The sequence below is a fragment of the Natrix helvetica genome, assembly GCF_964273705.1.
Source record: "Natrix helvetica genome assembly, chromosome: 5".
NCBI lineage: Eukaryota > Metazoa > Chordata > Lepidosauria > Squamata > Natricidae > Natrix > Natrix helvetica.
In genome coordinates this window covers 73967538-73989692 of record NC_138551.1, presented here as the reverse complement: position 1 = coordinate 73989692, position 22155 = coordinate 73967538, and the positions used below count along the sequence as shown (strand labels likewise).

The 22155-nt window shown below is 39.6% G+C and overlaps 1 protein-coding gene across 4 annotated transcripts in view; it reads right to left on the bottom strand.

The window, feature by feature from the left end:
* ADGRA1 (adhesion G protein-coupled receptor A1) overlaps nt 1-22155 on the bottom strand; it is a 426992-nt gene that overhangs the window by 282899 nt on the left and 121938 nt on the right. For all 4 annotated transcript variants that reach the window (XM_081953900.1, XM_081953901.1, XM_081953903.1 and 1 more), the window contains 2 exons: nt 19266-19337; nt 16278-16441 (listed from right to left, as the gene is read on the bottom strand). In XM_081953900.1, coding sequence (XP_081810026.1) covers nt 16278-16441; nt 19266-19337 — 236 coding nt within the window. The remainder of the gene's footprint in view (nt 1-16277; nt 16442-19265; nt 19338-22155) is intronic.

The following is a 22155-nucleotide window of genomic DNA, read 5'->3' as shown; positions in this document are numbered from 1 at the left end:
TGCCAGTCCTGAATAAATCTGTAGAGTGCTGCTTTAATTTGATTACTTTGATGTGTCTAAGCAACCTATTTTCTTTTTTATTATAGTAATCTTTATAAGCCTCCTCTCCAAACCAGAGATTATGATTAGCACACCAATACTGTACTAAAATAACTTCTACATGGTAAAATATTCTATAGCTTTCACTTATGATAATAAATAGAGACCTGAACTGGTCTTGCTTTGTCTGGTTTGAATAAAACATTAGTTTGGTTTGGTTTAGTTTGGTTTATTTGGATTTATATGCCGCCCTTCTCCAAAAGGACTCAGCGCAGCGTACAACATTAAAAAACACACATCCCAAAAGTTAAAAAAGATGAAATCCATATCCAAAAAAAAAAAAAAATTAAAAAACAAAAACAAAAAAACAATACATTTAAAATAAGTTAAAATTAACAGGCCATTAGTGATAATCAATAAACTTAGTACCTCTAAAACATGAGTATCATACATAAATTCTTCAATCAGCAAATAAACAAAGATGATTTGACTGAAAATCAAGGAAATGTAGAAAATTGTTATTTGGTTACGTTTTTGCCTCAATACACACCTCACACTTCACAATGAGTTCTGAAGGGACTAAGAAAAGTGATTAGCACATTAAAATTCACCTTCATGCACCACCACTAACAATTTCTTTAAAATACAAATGTGCTTTTTGGATTATGAAAACCTTCTAAGAAATGTATGTGTACAATAGCGGCAACACATTTATGAATAGTAGTAATAATTCAAAATATGTTTTCCCCATTTAGATTGACTATACAGTATTCCAATTTAAATGCTGAACAATATATAAAAGGAATGACTCCAAAAGAATATGAAATAGTAAATCAGCTTCCTGAAAGTTCTGACACAGCTTTATTTTTTTACAGTTCTTTCAAAATAAAAACCCTACCTCTTAGAAATAATATTCCATGTGTCAGCCCCTATGTGCTAATTTCACTCATGACTTGTCTGTTAAAATTAGGATGGTTTTCAGAATTGATGGGCTGGAAAGTCATTCAAATAGAAGCAACCAAAACAGTTCTCCCCCTTTCTTTCATCTTTCCTTACAGCCTGATATAGCAATTGCTTTCAGAATTGCCTAGTATGAATTCATGGTCTATGTACTACGGCTGCACATGTTTAAAGTAATCAAATATGGTTCTGAAGAATAAATAATTTATTTATTCTTCACAGCTAGTGTAACGAACAGCTTTTTTTTGTTCTATTTTTATTTTACTGAGAAAAATGTTAAAATACAAAATTCCAAAAAGATTTTTTTAAAACAACCAACAAATGGAAGAAAAAACACAAAACAAACATATATCCACATGTTATCCCCCTTAGTTGAATACATAACTACAATATTACTTTTTCACCGCTTGCAAAACAGGCCTCCCAGACTACTAAATCTATTTGAAAATAATTAACTTGTCATTTAGATTCAATGTTAATGTAAAATAGTTAACAAGAACAATTTTAAAAAGGCAAGATTTAAGTTTCAAAACCCTCTGTTAGCAAACTTTTATTGTAATCAACTCATAAAAAATTTACTGGCATCCAACTTATCTCAAATTGTCCCAAGAGTTAACAGTATTTCATCCTGGATCAAATATCCATTTTTGAATATTTAAGGGTTGGGAAGATAATTTATTTTGAAAAAATTCTCAAGATACAAAAATGAAACATGCAAGCCTATGTGGAAGTTCTTCTCTATGTCTATGTTTATTATATCATACTCTATTTCTATTACTATTTATACTATGTTCTCTGTATATTCTACTACATTCTAATATATTACTATATTATTATTATTTGTACTGTATATTAATACCATTTCTACTACAAGTATACTATTACTTTTGCTACCATAATATTCTATTATTAGTATACTACAGAATTCCAACTCTTAAAGACCCTGGTCTGTCTTTAAATCCTGTCTCTCTCTCTCTGGGATTTCTTCTATTGTTTTTTTTATTTATTAATGTGCAGCAGATAAAGCACTGGCACCTTTCCAACAGTTGTGCTTGGTTTGGCTTTGCTGTGCCTCCTCTGAACCTTTCAGTCCCTGTGTAGAAAACACATTTTATTTCTGTTAGCTGCTGCTGTTGCTGCTGCCGTCGCCCTTTCAAAACCCAGATTATCTCCACCCTCACCTGTTCCAAGGTTGCAGCTTTTATAACAATTCTGCCATGTTGCTGCAGGGTAGTAGGTTTAAGTAGAAGAAAAAGGCAGCACAAATGCCTGTATTTATTTATATTTTGACTAGCAAGATCCAGGAAGAAAGCCTTCTTTGCCATCACTCTCACTCTTTGGAATATCCTCCCCCAAAGGTGAGGTGGGTTCTCACTCTCCTGGCCTTTCAAAAGTTTGAAGACCTGGCTATGCTGACTCACATGGGGTTCGCGGAGAAGCACACAATCTTGGACTTGGTTAGTGCCTTGACGGTCTTTCCACCTGACTTTTTAACGATTGATTTATTTTATCCTTGCTTTAACTGTCTCTTTTTATAAAGAGAGAGTATTTTTACATAGTTTTTATATTTTTAATTGTACACAAGAAGTACCCTGAGACTGAGAAGGCCGGTCTCTAAATATGATAAAACAAACAAATAAACCCAAAATAATGTTAATTTTACATCCAAGGTTGCAAAATTCGTTAAGGTGCTGAAATGCATTGGAGAGTTACCCATGAGAAAGGTCATCATACAGATAGTAGCCTCTCCTTCCCACATCAGCATTTAAAACCAGATGTTTTAGGTGAAGCCACAGTACTGAATATTATCTATGAAAACTAGAAAAATAACAAAAAACCAATAGGCAGCCATCTGCTTTAATCTCCTGATTCACAAATGTGCTTTGACTGAAGCATTGTCAATTCAAACCATTTCTTGTGAATTTTTGCTCAGTTCTGGTAGGGGGGGGGTGAGTAGAGAAAGAGAGAGTAATACCTTTGAGGTAAACTTCTACTAGATCAAAAGAGGGTGCTGTATTTAAATAATTTCTAATTAGTATTTCTAAAAGGTTTGAATTCATGTTGCTTATCTGTACAGAGAAGTGTAGATGATTAAATTTAGTCTCAAGGAGCTTCCAAATTAAAAAAAAAACCTTCTAAAAATAATATTTACCCCTGTTGCCTTTTTCTGGCTTCATCTGGAAAGCCAATACTATACTAGATCACTGCGAAGTGAAAAGTAACTAATTTCTAGATAGTCTAATTCTGACAATGATTTTATGAATAAAAAGTGCTATACATTTATTTTAATAATAATCATTTTGTATTTATTGTATGCATTCTTTCATCTAAGCATTTTTCCTTATTAAGTGGGCAGTAAGAGCACAATGAAACACACAAATTATAATTAAGTGAAGATAATATTGTAAGAAGTCTGTAAAAAACATAATTAAAAATACTGTCACCACATTTTGGGCAGAGAACATTACGTTCAAACCTAAAGAAGCAGGAAAAATTAGGTATATACTGTAGTACAATGTCATTGCAATTTCTTAACAGAGTATTTTAGTTTTAAATCTGTTAGCATTATGGTTGACTGGTATGGCATAAACTCCATTCTTTTTTATGAATATTCTTGTTCCATTCATTCAATGCATGCTTCCTGTCCACAGAGTAATATTAGTGCTGTGATGTTGTTTTTCTGAGGTGGATTTTTTTTTTTTTGTCATTTCCTTCTTTTTGAGAGCTGTTTTCCAAAGCAATAGTTGTGAGGATCACAAGGGGATTTGAACCCTTGTCTATAAAGATGTCCGGGGATTAAAATTCAACTGAATTCCTAGGACTGGTAGGATAGGACCATTTTGTAACATATTTATTTTACATTACAGTACAGGTTTAGCTGCATAGTCATTGGCATACCCTCTCACTGGTGGGGCACTAGTGACTTTCCAGGAACTGTCTTTTATTTCTCTCATTTTATGAAAACTTACATCTGTGTTTTTTCTCCCTAGGACTGAGCATCCATTGGTTGCAGCTGTCGTTCTGATGTTATTTAAGTGTAAGATGGTTCTACCAATTATTCAAAAAACACAGCTAGGCTTAAATTAGTAATGATAAACCAGAATATTTATGAACAGAATCAAATTATATGCCTTGCCAAAGATCTGAAGATAATGTAAGAAATCACTGGCAGAAGTAAAATAAAATAACGTCAAATATAAGCTTTTAGAAATGTAGAATACTTCAGGTTTCTGCGTTCCATAGTCTCCCAGGATTTGAAATGTACAAATAACATTACAACCATCACTAAAAAAGCACAACAAAGAATGTCCTCCTTTTGTCAACTTAGAAAGTTAAGACTGCCCCAGGAGCTGTTGATACAATTCTACAGAGGAATTATTGAGTCTGTCATCTGCACTTTGATAAAATAGGACAGGTACAGATTCCAACAGATAGATAGAATTGCAGAAAAAACAACTGCAACCAGCCTGCCTTCCACTGAAGACCTGTATATTGTCCCGGTCAGAAGAAGGGCCGATAAAATAGCATCTACAGACCCCTCACATCCTGGACATACTCTCTTTCAACTCCGCCCCTCAGGACACTACTATAGAACATTGCATGCCAAACCATCTAGACAGAGGGACAATTTTTTCCCTTGCGCCATCACTCTGCTGAACACCTAATCTCCACAGTATTGTTTTATGTCTAAGCATATTTACCCATATTGTGTAGCTGTAGAGTTATTATCCTTTTCATCTTCTCTACTACCGGTACTTGGTCTTATTGATATTATATTATAATTATTATTACTCTGTTACTTTGCAGGTACATTGAGAGCTTCTGCACCAGAGACCAATTCTGTGTATGTCTAAGCACACTTGGCCAAATAAAGTATTGTATCCTATTCTATTCCTCCTATGATGTTATAATTTTCTTTAAAAGCACAGCCAGTGCTTCTTGCAAACTTTATGAGTGGCGTAAACTGTTACATATGTTAATATCAGTAATATAAATATTAAGTGACAAGATTCCTCCACTCCACAGACCAAATCAGCTCAGGTCTAATTAATCTATCCATCTCACCCACACTCCAAAGCCCTGCTTCTATTCTAGAGCCATTGATGCACTTTTACCAGGTCCTGAACCATATCCCAGAAACCATACTTCCCATTCAGCCCTGTCAAGGAGAGCGATATGAAAATTAAAATTTAACAAATCAAGATCATCCCCCCCCCCCCAAAAAAAAGACAGTAAGTTTAGTCAATGTTCAGTTCAAGAGACAGAATAACAGTGGAAATGCCATAAATTGAAAGGAGAAAGGCTACTCTACAGCTTAAACAAGAGTCAGAAGAAATTTCATAAACTCTGGTGAGCAAGCCGGGCATCAATCTAAGCACACAGATACCGGATATAACTATAAACAATGTTGTTTCCAACATTGAACCATAAACCACTTTTATGTCAAAGAAGAAAGGATTCCACCCAAACTCAGCCAGTGTTTTATGAACTTTGAAGAGAGAACATCCAGATTACAATGAGCTTTTACTCCCAAGGAACGTATCCCTGCATGCTTATGGCTTTGCACCATTCTATTTCTATCACTCAGAGGCAATACAATTCTCATCATCTTGAGGACTGTGGTGTCAGGATCAGATGTCTGACCAGATTTTAAATAAATAAATTTCTGGTCCCAATTCAGGTCTGATCTTTCAGGTACAGAATTACACTGGGTCTGTTCTCCTCATCTCATTTGCTCTCTTCCTTGAGAATGCCTACCAGAAGGGGCCATGGCATATGACTACCAATATGGGAAATGTGCTCGTTTTTAATCATTAACTTCCCAGCCTAGGGAGTCTTTCACAAGACTTTAAAATAGTCTCCATTGCTATTAGTAAAGCTTTTAAAAAGTCACCCTTCCACAAGAGAGGCAACAGAAGGCGGCTCTGCTGCCTAAGGTACAGCAGAATCTCCCTTCTCTGACATGGTAATTTCCCAAATTTATGCCTACGCACATTGCAAGCAAGCTTTAAAATAGATTGAATTGCCTAATTTTAATATGTACATAATATTTCCTCTTTTTTCTGCTTTTTGATACAAGTGTGATACTGAGTACTAAGCCTGAATTATCACATATGTACCACACAAGGCTTTTGTTTTTGTATGGAATAAGTTCTTAGAATCTCAAACAACTGCAGATGGTTTTGGTGACCCTAAATAAAAATAAATTCACTATTGAGGCTTACACCTATGGTGCTTCTAAGTATATTTGGTGAGTAGCTCCTTGGCTGTAAGACACTGTTAAACATAGCAGAGATAAAATACAAATATGATGATGGCGTATTTTGATGGTTTCTTTTGTTCTGGAAAGTCTCATGTAAATATATGGTTAAAGAATTCTTAAGACCGTTCCTCACTGCTGAATTTTAACACTATCCACTTATTCTTGCATCAGCAGAAAAGTGACTGAAGTGAATTGTGTTTTCCTATTCCTGGTTCCTACTTTATTTTGCAGTCACCTAAGGCTTCAAAAGCCATAGATTTTACTCACCCTAAGGCTGAACTTGGATAATGTCAAGATAAAAGGGAAAAGCTTAAAATTTATACAGTTTAGGACAGCTGAATCCTGTCTCACTCACAGGCTGGAGACAGGATGAAGGCAATGTCATGAGGCCAGAACAGGAAAAAAAAGATGTTAGGAGATGTTTGTTCTCAAAATCAGATTTTGAGTCGGATATGGCTATAAATCTCTACTCTTCAGAAATTCATTTCCATATTCAGTAACAAGAAAGCAGCAAAAAAGGGCATCTGATTCAATACCATTAATTACTTTAGTGCAGATAAGAAAGAACATGACAACATAGAGTTACAGCATTGGAAGAGACTTTTGAGATCTTATACTCCAACCCTCTCCTTATACCATTTTCTTGTCCATGTTTCAGATCTTTTCTCTCCATTGAACTGCATTTTGTTGGATAGAGCCCCATTGTTCAAAACCCTTTTGAATCTTGAGTCTATCTTGCAGTAGCTATCCCCCTCAGCTTGGTGTCTGCAAATTCTATTTCCTCATCTGGATCATTTATGACAATGTTAAAAAGTATTAGGACTTAAGGTACCCCATTGCATGCTTCCCTCGATGTACTGCACATGTGTTCTCCACTGAGAAGCATACACTGAGTATGGTTGGTCAGCCAATTGCAAATCCATCTGGTGATGGTACTGCCTATTCCACATTTTTCTATCTTACCAAGAAGTAGGCTGTGGTCTACTTTGTCAAATGCCTTATTAAGTTCTAAAGAAGCTATGTCCACACCATTTCCCTAATCCACTAATTTAGTCACTTTGTCAAAGAAGGCAATAAGGTTTGCCTAGCATGATCTGTTTTTAACAAACCCATAATGCCTTCTAGTATTCTGACAATGCTCATTTCTAAGTGCTCACAAATCTGTTGAGATACTCTGTTGATTATTTTTTCCAGTATTTTCACAGGTATTGATGTCAGGTTGATTGGTGTGTAGTATCCTGGATCCACTTTTTTCCCTTTTGAAAATTGGAATGACATTGTCTCTTTTCCAGTCCTCTGTAGCTTCCCTATTCTCCAGGAGCTCTGAAAAAATTTGTTCAGTGGTTCTGAGATCAGAATCCTAAGAGGTAATCCATCTGGTCCTGGCAATTTGAACTCATCTAGTGTGGATAAGTATTTTCTTGTCCTGAACTTAAAATATCAAGCCCCAGGCATATGGACCCTTAGTTTAAGTCTTAAGATTTTATTCTTCTGCCCTTACAAGTGAATGGATATTTGGATGATGTTACCCCAGGTCTCAAATTTTTTTAGGGAGGGGGGCTGTTCAGTGCTTATACAATGCTTCCATTTGGCCTGAGCAACACTCTTCCTCACTTTTCTAGTTTAAAACAATGTTAAGTATAGACCCTTAGTTTCCTTTATGCATTAGAATTCAAGCTTCTCTATGCATTCCCAAGCTCTTCAAATTGAAGATGGGTGGATTTCACCTCTCAGAATCATTCAGCCAACTTATTAGGAATTCAAACAATAGCTGTAATGTCAGGATACAGACTAGTAGTCAGCTGTATAGTATAATCAAACAAAACTTGCTTAGAAGAAAAATAATAACACCCACAAGAAATTTCATAATAATGAAGACTCAGAAACAGATGAAAGAAAATTCTATATCTGTGAACTGACAGTAATAGCCTAAATATTTGAGGCCTAACTTTAACACAATCCAATACAAGAAACAGACATTATAGTTGCCATAATTAATTTTATAGACTAGTGTATAATTTAGTTTCATTAACCAAATTAACCAGTTTTATACTATGGCAGTTTAAAAATAAAGCAGCTATTTTAGAATTTGTGGTTGCTCTTAACAATTGCATTAAAAAGTTACTCAATGCAGTAGGTCCATAACAACAGTTCATAGCAATTTTGACCAAGTTTTAAAAATCGCTACTGCTGCTGCTCCAGGTCTGTACATCTAGGCACTGATTCTCTAAATGAAAGTCTAGAAAAAGTAGAAGAAACAGAGATCCGGGTGTAGGGCAAGACAAGACGCTACCTAGCTTTGGAATTTACCTAGGTTTCTATTTTTAGTTAATTTTAATAGCAATTTTATTTTATTCCCAATTCTACCACACTAAAATTCCATTCCTTTTTTTGTCTATTTTATGACTTTCTTTGGTTTGCTAATTGCCATTAAGATGTAGATTTGTTTTTCTTTCTCCACATTAAAACATCTTGAATGTTCAGTCTTACAATGTTTACAAAGAGAGCATTTGATGTTTATCATGCCAAACATATGTGTTAAGTGATAAGTCTGACTTTAAAGGAACAGACTAGTTTTCTAAGTACCAAATAATCTAAATGGAATGGATAACAAAAAATATCATATAATTCATAAAAATCTAATAACCATGTTATATGTTTATATGTGAATATTCTCTGGAAAATATTGTAAATTTGCTTTTATACTGTGAATAAAATGCACCACGGATCATTAATTTCTTTAATTGGAGGGTAAAGAATAGGAATGAAGAATATTTAATTTAAAAAAAATTCAAGAGTGACTTCTGATCAAGATGATACTGAATTAGGATTAGCATTATAATCCTTTGGCACTCCCTATAGTATGTTTACCTTGATAATCAACAAAATATTTCTTACTGGCATTAGAAACAGGTGATACTTTGCTTTTATTTTGGAAGAGGGTTTGTTGATTGCCTCCATCCCCAACAGGCAATACTTAAAGCAGGTCAATTTAATTTAATTCATTAAATTTGTTATGGCCACCCACTTCATTAGACTTTAGAGGCAGAGAAGAGTAACATTATGTCTGCTATTATGATTATGTAAGGGTACTATAATGTTATTAAACTAACCATTAAGTCTCCGTTGTGGAAAATGAAATATCTCTGCCAGAAAATTATTAGCTAGGTATCAGGTTGATTCATCATCTTCTAGGCTTTCCCTTTTGTACAACCTCAGCCATTTATTGTGAACTTTCTTAGCTTTGCCATGAGAATTGAACCACTGCAAAAAATATGTACTAGTAAAGTAAATTGAATGGGAGGAAATAAATCTCACATAACATTCTCTCCAGATGACACCATCAATTTGCTAGGATGTAGAAAGTCACTTTCCACCACAAGAAATCTGGCTAATGAGAGAAATCTGCATGTGTAGCTCCCCCCCCCCCCCCCCATTGTCTGATGTCATTTAAAGATCCTTTCTGGTAATGATGAAAATTGAAAATCTTCATATTTGTTTAAATGCTCACTAAAATCTTTTGGGAGGATTAAAAAGCCTCTTATGTTTTCCTGCTGTGTTTGATCCCCACCTCAGGTTGCCAAACATTTTATGTCTAATAAAAACTTTTGCCTGTTCTAAGTATTTGTCCTTAGAATTATAAGAAAATATTTTCTATTGACTCTCCCTCTTTGTCCTTAAGTTTTTTTTTCTCTAATAGGTCAAGGAGATATATTGTCCCATTACCAGAATGGAACAGCAACCATGGTTTAAAACCATGGCTTAAAAGCAGATGTGGATGTCAGTCTTTACTCCTGTTCCATTGTAACATAATCTTCCGTGTGCATTTTCCTGCTATCCTATGAAAGCAGTCTTTCCCTCAAGGATTTCTGCCTATTTAGGCTGAAGTCCTTTACTTTGTTTACAGGCTAATCATAGCATTTTATTATCAACTCCATAGAGAAAGGAAAATGCCTTCAACTGAGCCAGTGCTTATCATTGGTCTAAGTATCTCTATGACCTTTTCTTCATGCTGATTGTTGCCATAACACAGTCATTGTAACTCTGGTCTTATAAGTTAAACGTTGATGGTTTGAAACAGTGGTGGGTTCCTGCCGGATCGCGCACGCTCCCGTTCAGCAAGGAACCCGGAAGTACGTTCCTGCCATGCCCCTGGCGACGGGACGGCGCTTGCCTGTGCTCCACCAGCTCGGCTGGGACCGGAGATGTTTTCTCAGCGGAGCGGAGCTCCTGAAAGGGACGCAGGCTCAGCCTGCCAGGCTGCCACCGCTCCACTGAAGTTATGTCTGAGCAGAGAAGCGTCTCCGGTCACGCCTGAGCTGGTGGAGCGCAGGCAAGTGCCGTCCCGTCGCCAGAGGCGGGGCAGGAACGTACTTCCGGGTTCCTTGCCGAACGGGAGCGCGCACAATCCGGTGCGATCCGGCAGGAACCCACCACTGGTTTGAAACCTAACAGAAACAGGACTTTTGCTTTCTGAGTTTCCTATGTTTAACCATGCTTTGTTTGTTTGTTAAAGTAAATGCAGTTCCACTATTTTGCCACTTTTATCAGACACCTGGAATAGAAAGGTTTCACCCTCAGTTCCCAAATAGCAGACAGAGAGCTGACATTGAAGCCCTTCAGTATCAGGTGAGTGAAAAAGAACGTTGGTCTTTTAAGTAGAGTAGAGGGAGGGGCCACTCGAGGGTTAACACAGCCTGATTGGTCCATTAGACTGAGAGAAAACTTCTTAACCTTCTGTCTCTCCTATTGGTTCCCAGTTTCATCAACGGCAAAGGTCAGCATCTGAAAACCAAACACACGAAGAACCGGGAACCGCCCAGCCCTCCCCCCACCCGGCCTCTGTCTAACTAACTAGGGCGGGATGTGACCCCTCCCTCTACTCTACTTAAAAGACACGTTCAGGTAAGACCAACATTCTTTTTCCAGTAGAGTAGAGGGAGGGGTCACTCGAGGGACATACCTAAGCTACGTCCCAGGGGGAGAAGACTGGGGCCCAGGGTGAGGGACTGCCGCCACCCGCTGCAGGACCCGCTGGCCAAATGACGCCTCCGCCGAGGCATAGACATCTAACCGGTAATGGCGTATAAAAGGAGTTGGGGAAGCCCACGTGGCCGCCCGACAGATGTCCTCAAATGGAGCCCTGGTAGCCCAAGCCGCAGTGGTAGTGGCGCTACGAGTGGAATGCGCCGTAATACCTGAGGGAGGAACCTGACCAGTGGCCTCATAAGCCGCGACTATGGCTTGTCACAGCCACCTACCGATGGTGACGGAGAAAACCTTAGTCCCAAGAGACCCCGGTTGGAAAGACACAAAGAGCGCCTCTGTCTTATGGACACCCTCCGTCCGCCTCAGATAAATGCGGAGAGCGCGGCGGACGTCTAACCTGTGCCATAAATGCTCCCGCTCATGCGATGGATTAGGACAAAAGTTGGGTAAGGGGATCTCTTCAGCCCTATGGAAAGGTGTGTTCACCTTCGGGAGAAATGACGGGTCGAAGCGAAGGACTATCCTGTCCTGGTGGAAAACACAGAGATCGTCCCGGGACGAGAGTGCTCCCAACTCCGATATGCATCTGGCCGAGGTAATGGCCACCAGGAACGCCACTTTAAGAGTGAGCAGACGCATATGAACCGTTCGAAGGGGTTCGAACGGAGCTCCCATTAGGGCCTTAAGGACCAGGCCTGATATTCGCCGCCCCTTTGAGGAATCGCTTCACGAGAGGAGAATGTGAGAGCATGTGATAACCCTCCCCCCCCCAGCACCATGGACAGGGCAGCCACTTGGCGGCGCAGAGTATTATGGGACAGGCTGTCCTCCAAGCCCTTCTGTAGGAACTCCAAGACATTTGGCACAGTGACCCTGGAGGGGTTGAGGCCTCACCATTTGGCAAATACCGTCCAGGTAGAATTATAGATCCTGGTGGTGAAAGGCCATCTGGATGCCTCAATGGTCGCTATGACCCCTGAGGAAAGTTTCGCCTTCCTCAGTAGGCGCCGCTCAAGTGCCAGGCGGTTAAGTGGAGCCATTGGGGCTCCGGGTGTATCAGGACCCCCTGGCACAAGGCGATTTCCCCCTGAGGGATTCTCCAAGGTTCAGACACTGATAGTTGAACTAGGTCCGCAAACCAGGGTCTCCTGGGCCAGTATGGGGCGAGCATGATGACGAGAGCCCTCTCTGCCACTATCTTCCTGATGGTTCCCGGGATGAGGGGAAGAGGGGGGAAGGCATAGAGTAGGCCCGACGGCCATCGGCTCCTGAGGGCATCCGTGCCCTCCGCTGTGGGAGTCTGGAACCGGGAAAAGAATCTCGGCAGTTGTGAATTGTTGGGGAAGGCAAACAAGTCCACAAGGGGAGTGCCGAATCTCTGGCATATCTTCTGGAACAGTTCGGGTGCCAGTTGCCATTCGCCATTGTCCAGCGTCACCCGGCTCAGCCAGTCCGCTTGTTGGTTGGACACCCCTGAGATGTGTTCCGCCACTATTGAGGACAAATGTCTCTCCGCCCACAAGCTCAATGTCTGCGCTTCCCTCCAAAGGGCGCAGGAGTGAGTACCCCCTTGTCGGTTCCCGTACGCCTTTGTAGCGACATTGTCCGTCAGAAGAAGGACATGTTGACCCCGCAGATGATGGCTGAAGTGCCGAAGGGCCAGTCTCGCATCCTTTAGTTCCAGCCAGTTTATATTGTGGCTGAGATCTGAGGCAGTCCAACGTCCCTGGGCCATGTTGGAGCCCATCACGGGCCCCCAGCCGAAGAGGCTTGCATCTGTCGTCACTGTCACCCTGTCCGGCTCCCAAAACGAGCCGCCCCACTGCAAGGTCGGGGACAGCCACCACCAAAGGGACGCCCTTACTTCTGCCGCAAAACGAAGTGACCTCAGCGACTTGCTCATCATCTTCTTCTGGAATGGAATCAGGGCCCACTGAAGTGGGCGCAGGTGGAGACGGGCCCAGGGAACTATCCCTATACAAGATACCATCTTGCCTAGCAGCTGGGACAAGGTCAGGATGGAGACAGACTTTTTCTGACCGCGGTTACTAGTTGGCGTAGGCTGGATAGACGGTCTGGGGACAGCTGTACTATCCCTGTCACTGAATTTATGACTGTCCCTAAATGGAGAATCTGCATGGACAGGGATAGGTGGCTCTTGGGGAAGTTGACGGAAAACCCCAGGGACTGGAGCCAGCAAATGGTGAGGCGAAGATCTGATTTTGCTTTGGGTAGGGAGCCTGCCTGTACTAGGATGTCATCCAGGTAGCATTGGAGTCTCACCGGCATCGAGCGCAGGTGAGCTGCCAATGCTGCGAGGACCTTTGTAAATGTGCAGGGGGCTGAAGCTAGACCAAAGGGAAGGGCCCGGTATTGATAATGATTCTCCCCATGGGCAAACCAAAAGTATTTGCGGTGGGCCTGAAGGATGGGAATGTGGAGGTAGGCCTCTGTCAGATCTACCGAGGCCAGATAATCCCCCTGCCGGATGCCCTGAAGAATGGATTTGAGGGAGGACATTTTGAAACGTCTGTAAACCAGGAAACGGTTCAGACGTTTGAGGTCCAGAATGGCCCACCAACCCCCCAAGCTCTTCGGAACCACGAATATATTTGAGTAGTGGCCCCTCCCGCGTTCCGAAATCGGAACAGGCTTCACCGCCTGAATCTCGAGAAGGTGCGCTACGGTGAGATCCATGAGACGGCGGCGCTCCGGATTCCTGGATGGGGGATGGCGAGGAACTCTAGCCTCAAGCCATACCGAACGGTGGCCCTGATCCAGGCGTCTATGGTGATCCCGTCTCACTGGTCCGCATAGAGCGCCAGATGGCCGCCGATGGGAGGATTCGGGTTCGAGTCACTTCCCTCTGCGGGAGGGGCGCCCCCCCACGAAAGGGCTGTTTGGATTGGGACTGGAAACAGTTGCGGTCCTGATAAGATGACCATGGAAACTGCCTGTCTTGTTGGAAGGATTGATATCGCTGTTCTTGGTCATGCTCGGGAGCCCTAAATGAGGACCTGTGATACGGGTGGGGACGGGTGTCGGTCTTTTTGGAGGTGGAAGGCATCACTTTCTTTTTGTCTTTATTTTCCACCAAGATGGGGTCCAGGGCCACCCCGAAAAGGTTGGCCACAGCCAAACACCCTGCATAGGGGGCCGCAGCCAAATTCCACTTCGCTTTATTGTCCATCTGCCAATTGCGGAGCCACAGAAGGTCCTGGGCCTGTTGAAGACTGAGCTCTCTGTGTTATTCTGTCCGGGCAGGGCAGCTGGGCTCTGGCGTGGCGCTCAGATCGATTATGGGAGACATAGACTCCAATCTCACCGGCCTGCTGTTTAGCAAAAGTGTCCTTTTGGGCTCGTAGGCCCAGTGCATGTGGCGGCGCTCAAAATGGCCACCGGAGCCTCTCGCCCGTTTGTCTTTGGGCGGCCGCGGTGTCTCTGCTCGTCTCATCTCGCCCTCGTGTCTCTGAGGCCCACTGGGGCTTTTAGTTAATTTGCGCGTCCATAGGAGGAGGCAGGGGCGGCAGGCAGCCGGCTAACGGCACAGTGCCAGGTGGCTTGCTTTTTGCACCTCCAGGCACGCCGCTATGTCTTTGCTCGTTGTCCTCCTACCTGCTCGAGTCTCGCTCAGAGGAGCGTTGTGGGCGGCAGATCAGGCTCCTGAGGCTGCAGTGGTCACCCGACACGCCCGCAAACCCGGGAATATGACCAGGGCACCCGGCCCGCAGACAGGGAGAAGCTAGATTGCCCCACGGGGCTCTCCCTGGCCGCTCAAGACAGGAATCAAGCTGTCCGTCTGGGCACAGCCACCAATTTAGAATTTAGAATAGCCAATATAACGAATTTGTTTAATCTACACTAACTAGCTAATTTGTGAAGTTTTAAAAACAATTTTCCTATCTAAGGAACCAAACCATACAGTGCTTGGACCAAAAGTCTGAGAGGAAACTGGGAACCAATAGGAGAGACAGAAGGTTAAGAAGTTTTCTCTCAGTCTAATGGACCAATCAGGCTGTGTTAACCCTCGAGTGACCCCTCCCTCTACTCTACTGGAAAACATGAAATAATATATTTGCCTTCTTGAAATTTGCCTGCACCATTAGAAATTCAGCAAATATTAATAGGTTTAGAGTAAAATCCCAAAATGTAATATTTTTATTACACTTTAATAGATAAGCCATTAACATTCATCCCTATTCTCATTTTATTAATACATGAATTTGATATCCTGCAAGACTAAAATCCATCTCTTCTGGCCTTAAACTGAAACTAATACAATATAAGTATTTTGTTTACTATATAGCAAATACCTCAGAAAGTGTTCAATTGGTGCAGATTCCAAAGATAAGCCATTAATTTTCAGGGTAAGGACTTATCTTATGGTAATTATTTTAATGAAAATTGATTTATACTAATCAGTTATGTGATGAATATATAAGACTTCTTGTCTATATTGCATTCCCATTATTTGGAATCTACCAAGACATCAAAACAAATCTTTATTATGATCATAGTCCAGCATAAAACAAGACATCAATATCATACAAAAGACTAAAGGATCACTTTCATTTTTTCTAAAAACTAATTTTATTGGTATGTTATATCTCTAAATAGATATTTAAGTATTCTAGATATGTACATACTTTAAATATCACTTTTAGACTTTACAATAATGAAACAGATTATATTTGAATTACATATCAAGGTATTCAAATATATTATTTCATTATACCTCTTTCCCGTCCAATTTGTTTTTATGATCCCAAACTTTTCTTTCAAAAAAATTACCTATGATGTCTTCACTGGACACATGCACGAAAGTTTATATATCACAAGATTTTACAAATATGTGTATGATGTTTATACATTCATGTATGAGTGTCTATATGTGAGCGTGTATGCCTGTATTTGAGTATTTACCAACAGCTTTTCCACAGATCTCTACATTTTCTTTTCCTGCAGCATTTTTTTCAGTACATTTTTATTTCAATTTATGATGCTGAAAAACAAAACTATAACTCACCACATATCAACTGATTTTCTTTCAGATTGCGAAATGATGTTCCTTGTAAACTCCTTGGAAAAGCACAAACGGTTTCCTCTGATATCCGCACTGAGGAATTTGTAGCCCAGTATAAGATCCATTTGAGATTACAATCACAAATGAGGGAATCAGTATAGAAATGTCTGAAAACAAATCCCAAGCAGTTCCTTTTTAAAATAAAACACCATATATCAAAATGATTACATCAACCAAGTTATAGAAGTTGTAACTGCCTAGCTCTCAGATTAACTGCTAGTGGGGGGTGGGGCTGAAACAGTGTCCACAGTTTCAATAGTTACAGCATAAAGCATATGGATCATCCGTGTGTGTGTGTGTGTGTGTGTGTGTGTGTGTGTATGTCTGTACATATACATTCATACATACACTCACACGTGTGTGTGTGAGTGTGTGTTGCATTTGTGCTGATAAATAAATAAAGGGAGAGAAAGACAGAAAAGGGAAGCAGTGTGCTCCCTCCCATATTGGGGCATACCAAGGGTTGTGACACAATACATATATATATACACGTGTGTGTGTGTGTGTGTGTGTGTGTGTGTGTGTGTGTGTGTATTTGTGTTACAACCCCTGGTATGCCCAAATATTTCCCTGGCTCATCTGATAAGGAGGAGAGCCTGTGGCTTAGTGGCTAAGACTCCTGCCTAATATGTAATACAGCCCAGGTTCAAATCGCAGTAAAGGTATGGCTAGCTGATGAGAGCTAAATAGCTTGAAATAGATCTATACTAATCTCCCTTTATTTATCAGCACAAATACAACACACACACACACACACACACACACACACACACACACACTGTATATGGTGCGATGGCTCAGCGGTTAAGACTCTGGATTTGTCAGTTGAAAAGTGAGTAGTATAGGTTCAAGAACCACACAAAGAGGTGAGCTCCCATCTTCGCCCCCGCTCCTGCCAACCTAGCAGTTCAAAAACATGAAAATGAGTAGTTAAATGGGTACCATGCCAGTGGGGAGATAGCACTCCATGATGTCATGCTGACCACATGACCATGGAAATATCTTCAGATGGCATTGACTCAATGCTCTTGAAACGGAGATGAGCATCGCCCCCTAGAGTCGGCAACAATTAGCGGAACAAAATCCGCAGGAACTCCTTCACCTTCATATACTGTATACACTGTATTTATTTAACAAAAATGTGCTTTTCTCCTTAATGATCACCTGTGAAATGCAAAAGGGGTCATCTTACATTTTTCTGCTAAGAATTGCAGAGATTTATTTTCTCTGTAATTTTCCTTGGGGTAAGGGAAATCATTTTATATTCACAATCATTTTCCTTTTGGTTAATGTGGTATTTTTCATTTGGGTAACTTTATGTTCCCTCAAGGTTACATTACATGCATTTCTCCCAGCAATATGCATAGTTTTCACTTTGAATGCTTATGATATGTGCAAATGGGAAAAGTCCTGCTCACTTGATATATTTCCGGTTATCATTAATTTCCCAAGACATACTGTGCTTCTGTTTTCCTATACAAACAGTGCTGCCATCTAGTCACACTGATGGTTATTCAGATTTTGGTTTGTTGTCTTAGACAGCAAGATGATGATTTACTATTCAGTGCGCATTTCTCAATTGCTTATGGATACACTATTACACTTTATGTTTGATCAATAGAATGAATTTAGTTATTCAGAATAAAATGGATACTTGGAGCTCTTAGCTTGATTATTCTAAATGACATTACTTTCACTTATCAATGAAGAATAATGCCTTAGACATCACGTTTAATGAACCTATGATTTCACAAATGGGGGTGTATGACACATGATGTGCACCAATATTTCACACCCAGTTTACATTAGAAGTTTATGTCACAAAATATACAGTTTCTACTGAAAAGATCCAGCAGGATCAGCATACTGCAGGAAACTCGTTGTAGCGGATATGTAGAACTTCAACTGTCATAATCCCAGTGATAGTCTTTTCTGTATTGACTGAAAAATATGGACATTTCCAGCCAATACAGCTGACCAAAAGGTATGTTTGAAAGACAGCTAGTGAGGCAACCTGCTTATATCTCACTAATAATATATAATTCTTGCCAGTCAAGTGTCAAGCGCCGGGGAAATCAGGAGATTCAGAAGTTCAAATGAGTATAAATATTCATTGCAATGCTTAAGCTCTCTATAAGAATACGAGCAACCAGTGGACAAAGGAAATGACTGGGAAATAAGAAAGGAATTCAAGGTGGGCTGGGCTCAGATCTCTTGCGGGTGTGCAGGGAATCGTGACTTATGATGCATTTGACCACACTTTTGGACTACATGCAGTCTACCTTTGAGTTCTAATCACTCTCTAACAGCTCAACCCACCTGACAGGGTTGTTATGGGGAAAATAGGAAGAGGAAAGAGTATTAGGTATGTTCATCTCCTTTAGTTATTTATGAAATAATAAAGGCATAATAAAAAATCTAATAAACAAATAAATTCCATTTCTAAACAAAACAAAAAAGTATTAACTTCCAGGTACATGCAATTATCAAAATACTATTTGGCCTGTACACTCTAATTAATTTTTCATCACTCTTTTTTATTGTTTAATAAAATCCTAACAAGGAGAAAAATATAAATATTTTAGCATAATATGTACATTTAATATAATCACAATTATAATGAGCATCTAAGATATTTTCTGCAAACACCATAATGAATTAATTTGTTTGTTTTCTGTTTCTACTCAGCCTTTTACAAAATTTAAGACAAATTAACCATGAAGCTTTAATATTTTTAAAGGCAAGTTCAACTAATAAGCAGTCATAAAATATTACTATTACTATTGTCAGCTCCCTTAATATTTTTCAATATTTTAGAGGTATGAAATTATTTCAAGATATAGGAGAGCATATAGAATAAAATATTATTTTCAGAATAACCCTGGCAACACTAATATTTATGCAAACTTTACATAACAAAGATATACTTACAAGGCCTTCAAAGTGAGAAGCTCAGAGAAAAGACCATTCATGAGACTTGAAAAAATGTTCCCTGATAAATTCCTGAAGGGGAAAACAATCGTTTTTTAAAAAAATGAAAAATGTTTCATGTTTGATTATGTTATTTGGGATCATTAGTAATGTATTTAAAAGATGCATGTTTAACACTAAACAACACATGTGCAACTATTGTAATCTGTTTCCCCCCCCCCCTCCCAATATGCAACTGCAGTATTGAAAGCATATTGCCTATGTCTTAAGCAATCAAGGCTCTGCAGTAGGGAACATCAAGTAAGCATGAAGTCTTTATAAACAGGATGCTAAACTTTTGATAATGTTGTACTCCTTCATTCATAAATCATATAACTGCTGCATGTATGCCTATAAATGGAAAGTTACACAGATTTTTCTTTCCACTGAAGACAGTGGATTATTCTTGGGGCTGGAGATCTTTTTGGTATATAATATATAGATCTAGATACAGAGATATAGAGATAGATATAGATAGATAAATGAAAATAGGAAGACTGGAAGAGGCAACATCTGAAATCAGGAGTGAAGGCAGAAACGTGAACAATCTGAATTATGCAGACACCACCACTTTATTAGTTCAATATAAAGATGACAGAATTCAGAATTAATGCAAAACATATTAAGTATTTTTGAACCAGTTAAACTTTAAGACAATGTGAATTGACATGCTTAGTTGACTACAAAGAAATGAAGGTAGTACAGAGTTTTGTTTTCTCAATCAAGAATAATTAAAGATGGGCAATGCATTGGGGAAGTAAAAAGAAGTCATTACGGAGAGGAAGGCTGTGACAAACTTAGAATCAAAGAATGAAGGATGAAAATTAAGACAAATATCAGAACAGTTGTTGAAGTCATGGTCTCTCCATTAATATGAATAGCTGAAAATCCTAGATTGAGAAAGAGCAAATTAGAAATATGCCTTACAATTCTAAATGTGAATGACCAATCATTCTTGACTAAATAATAAACAATTTCCATAAAAGTCAGCAAACAAAACATTTTTTGGATATGTGAAGCAACCGAATAACTGCTGACAATTTTGCTTGGCAAGATTGACAGAAGGTTCCATTAAAGGATGGAACAGATATGATTCATGGAATGGATTGAAGAAATTACACACTGGTTTGGAAAGAGCTATTAGATATTGCTAAGACCAGGGAAGATAGCTCACCTTAATCAATGTAGTTACCAGGCACTAACCTTCACTTAATGGTACTCAGCTTTTTTTTTGACACATTCCTAAGTTTCCATGGAAATAATATTGTTGGGACAGGAGATTTCCAATCTTACCCACACTTTATCCACTAAGGATGGATGTCAGCCCTCCAAGGTCGACTAGACAGAAAACCAAACTAGATGAGCTAATTATACTTTATTGTAAGGCTACATTAACAGAATCTTACAAGTCTGAAGGTACAAACTTCCCACCACCACTTTTAACCATCTGATCACAATTAAGGCAGGTCCATCCTCTTTATCTAACAGTTTAGCCTTTGGGAGCTCCTTCTCTAGTCTGATTGTTTCCTAAACAGCATCTCTCCCCCTTGTTCCTCAAGATCATCCACATTTTCCAGTACAAAACCAGTAAAAAGTAAAATATCAATAATTAAAAACTAATAAGAACAAAAATTATTGTAAGTCCAGGTCAAAAATTCTCCAAAGATTGAATTCTATATAGCATTAGAATATGCAATTCCAATGCACAGTTACGGTCTCTTCTGTACATTCAACAGATTAACCTCCCAAAGTGTGGGCATCTTTAAGAAGAACGTTTTTGAAGCTAACATCCATTGCCATGGTCATACTACGATAGGCAATTGCTACTATAAGCCCTATGCTTTAGGAGAGCTTTTAATGTTAATGTCAAAACCTTGAGCAACAATTGAATACTTAGCAACTAATAAAGATTTTACTATGCAAATGTAAAATAATCCAGGTGTTAATACCAGTGAACAATCCAGCTATGGCACTGTAACAAGGTGAGCTGCCCTGATGGACACAATCTGTAATTTGGTCTGAAGATTAGGATGTTTTATTCTCTTCTATGCAAATTGATACTAAGATGCTGGTAAATGTTTTGTCTAATTAAGATAACTGTTAAGCATGAAAGCTCCCTTTTGGGAAAGAATGTGTAACCGTAATGGCGAACCTATAGCACACGTGCCAGAGATGGCATGCAGAACCCTGTCTGTGGGCACGTGTGCCGTCGCCAACTGCTCTGTCTCTCTGTGGGCATGCATGCAACGGAACCTGGAAGAGCAGCTGGCCACCGCAAGCATGCGCACAGGTCAGCTGCTCTCTTCTGTGTTCCGGCATATGCACATGCTCCAGTTTCAGCACTCGGTGCCAAAAAGGTTAACCATCACTGATATATGATATACAGTATATCAAATATATTAGAGATGGGTATGTTTGTGCTTTGTGAATCAAGAAATAAAGACCGGAGCCACTGGAGGAGAGTAGCTGAAGAGCGGATTCCTGAGCGAAGGAAGAATCTACAGATTTGTCTACAGATTCTTCCTTCACTCAGTTACAAAAGTTAATCTGCTTCACAATACTTTCTTTCCAGTTCTACTTGCTTCTTTGGGATCCTTAGTCCTGTGAAGCAGATAAACTTTTTTTTTCAGAAATAACTAAGATTCTATTTGGAACAGACAGACAGAAGTCAGCAAAGAAAAATTTGACCAAAGGGTTGGATTTCCAAGAAGCTCACTTAAAAGCAAACCTGAAATTGAAACTATAACCAAAGGAGTCACAAGAAATACCTTTATGAATAAGGAAGGGTGCAAGTGAGATGATCTATAGAAATCTCTTTAAATAAATGCATAATACTTTGGTAACCTTAGGC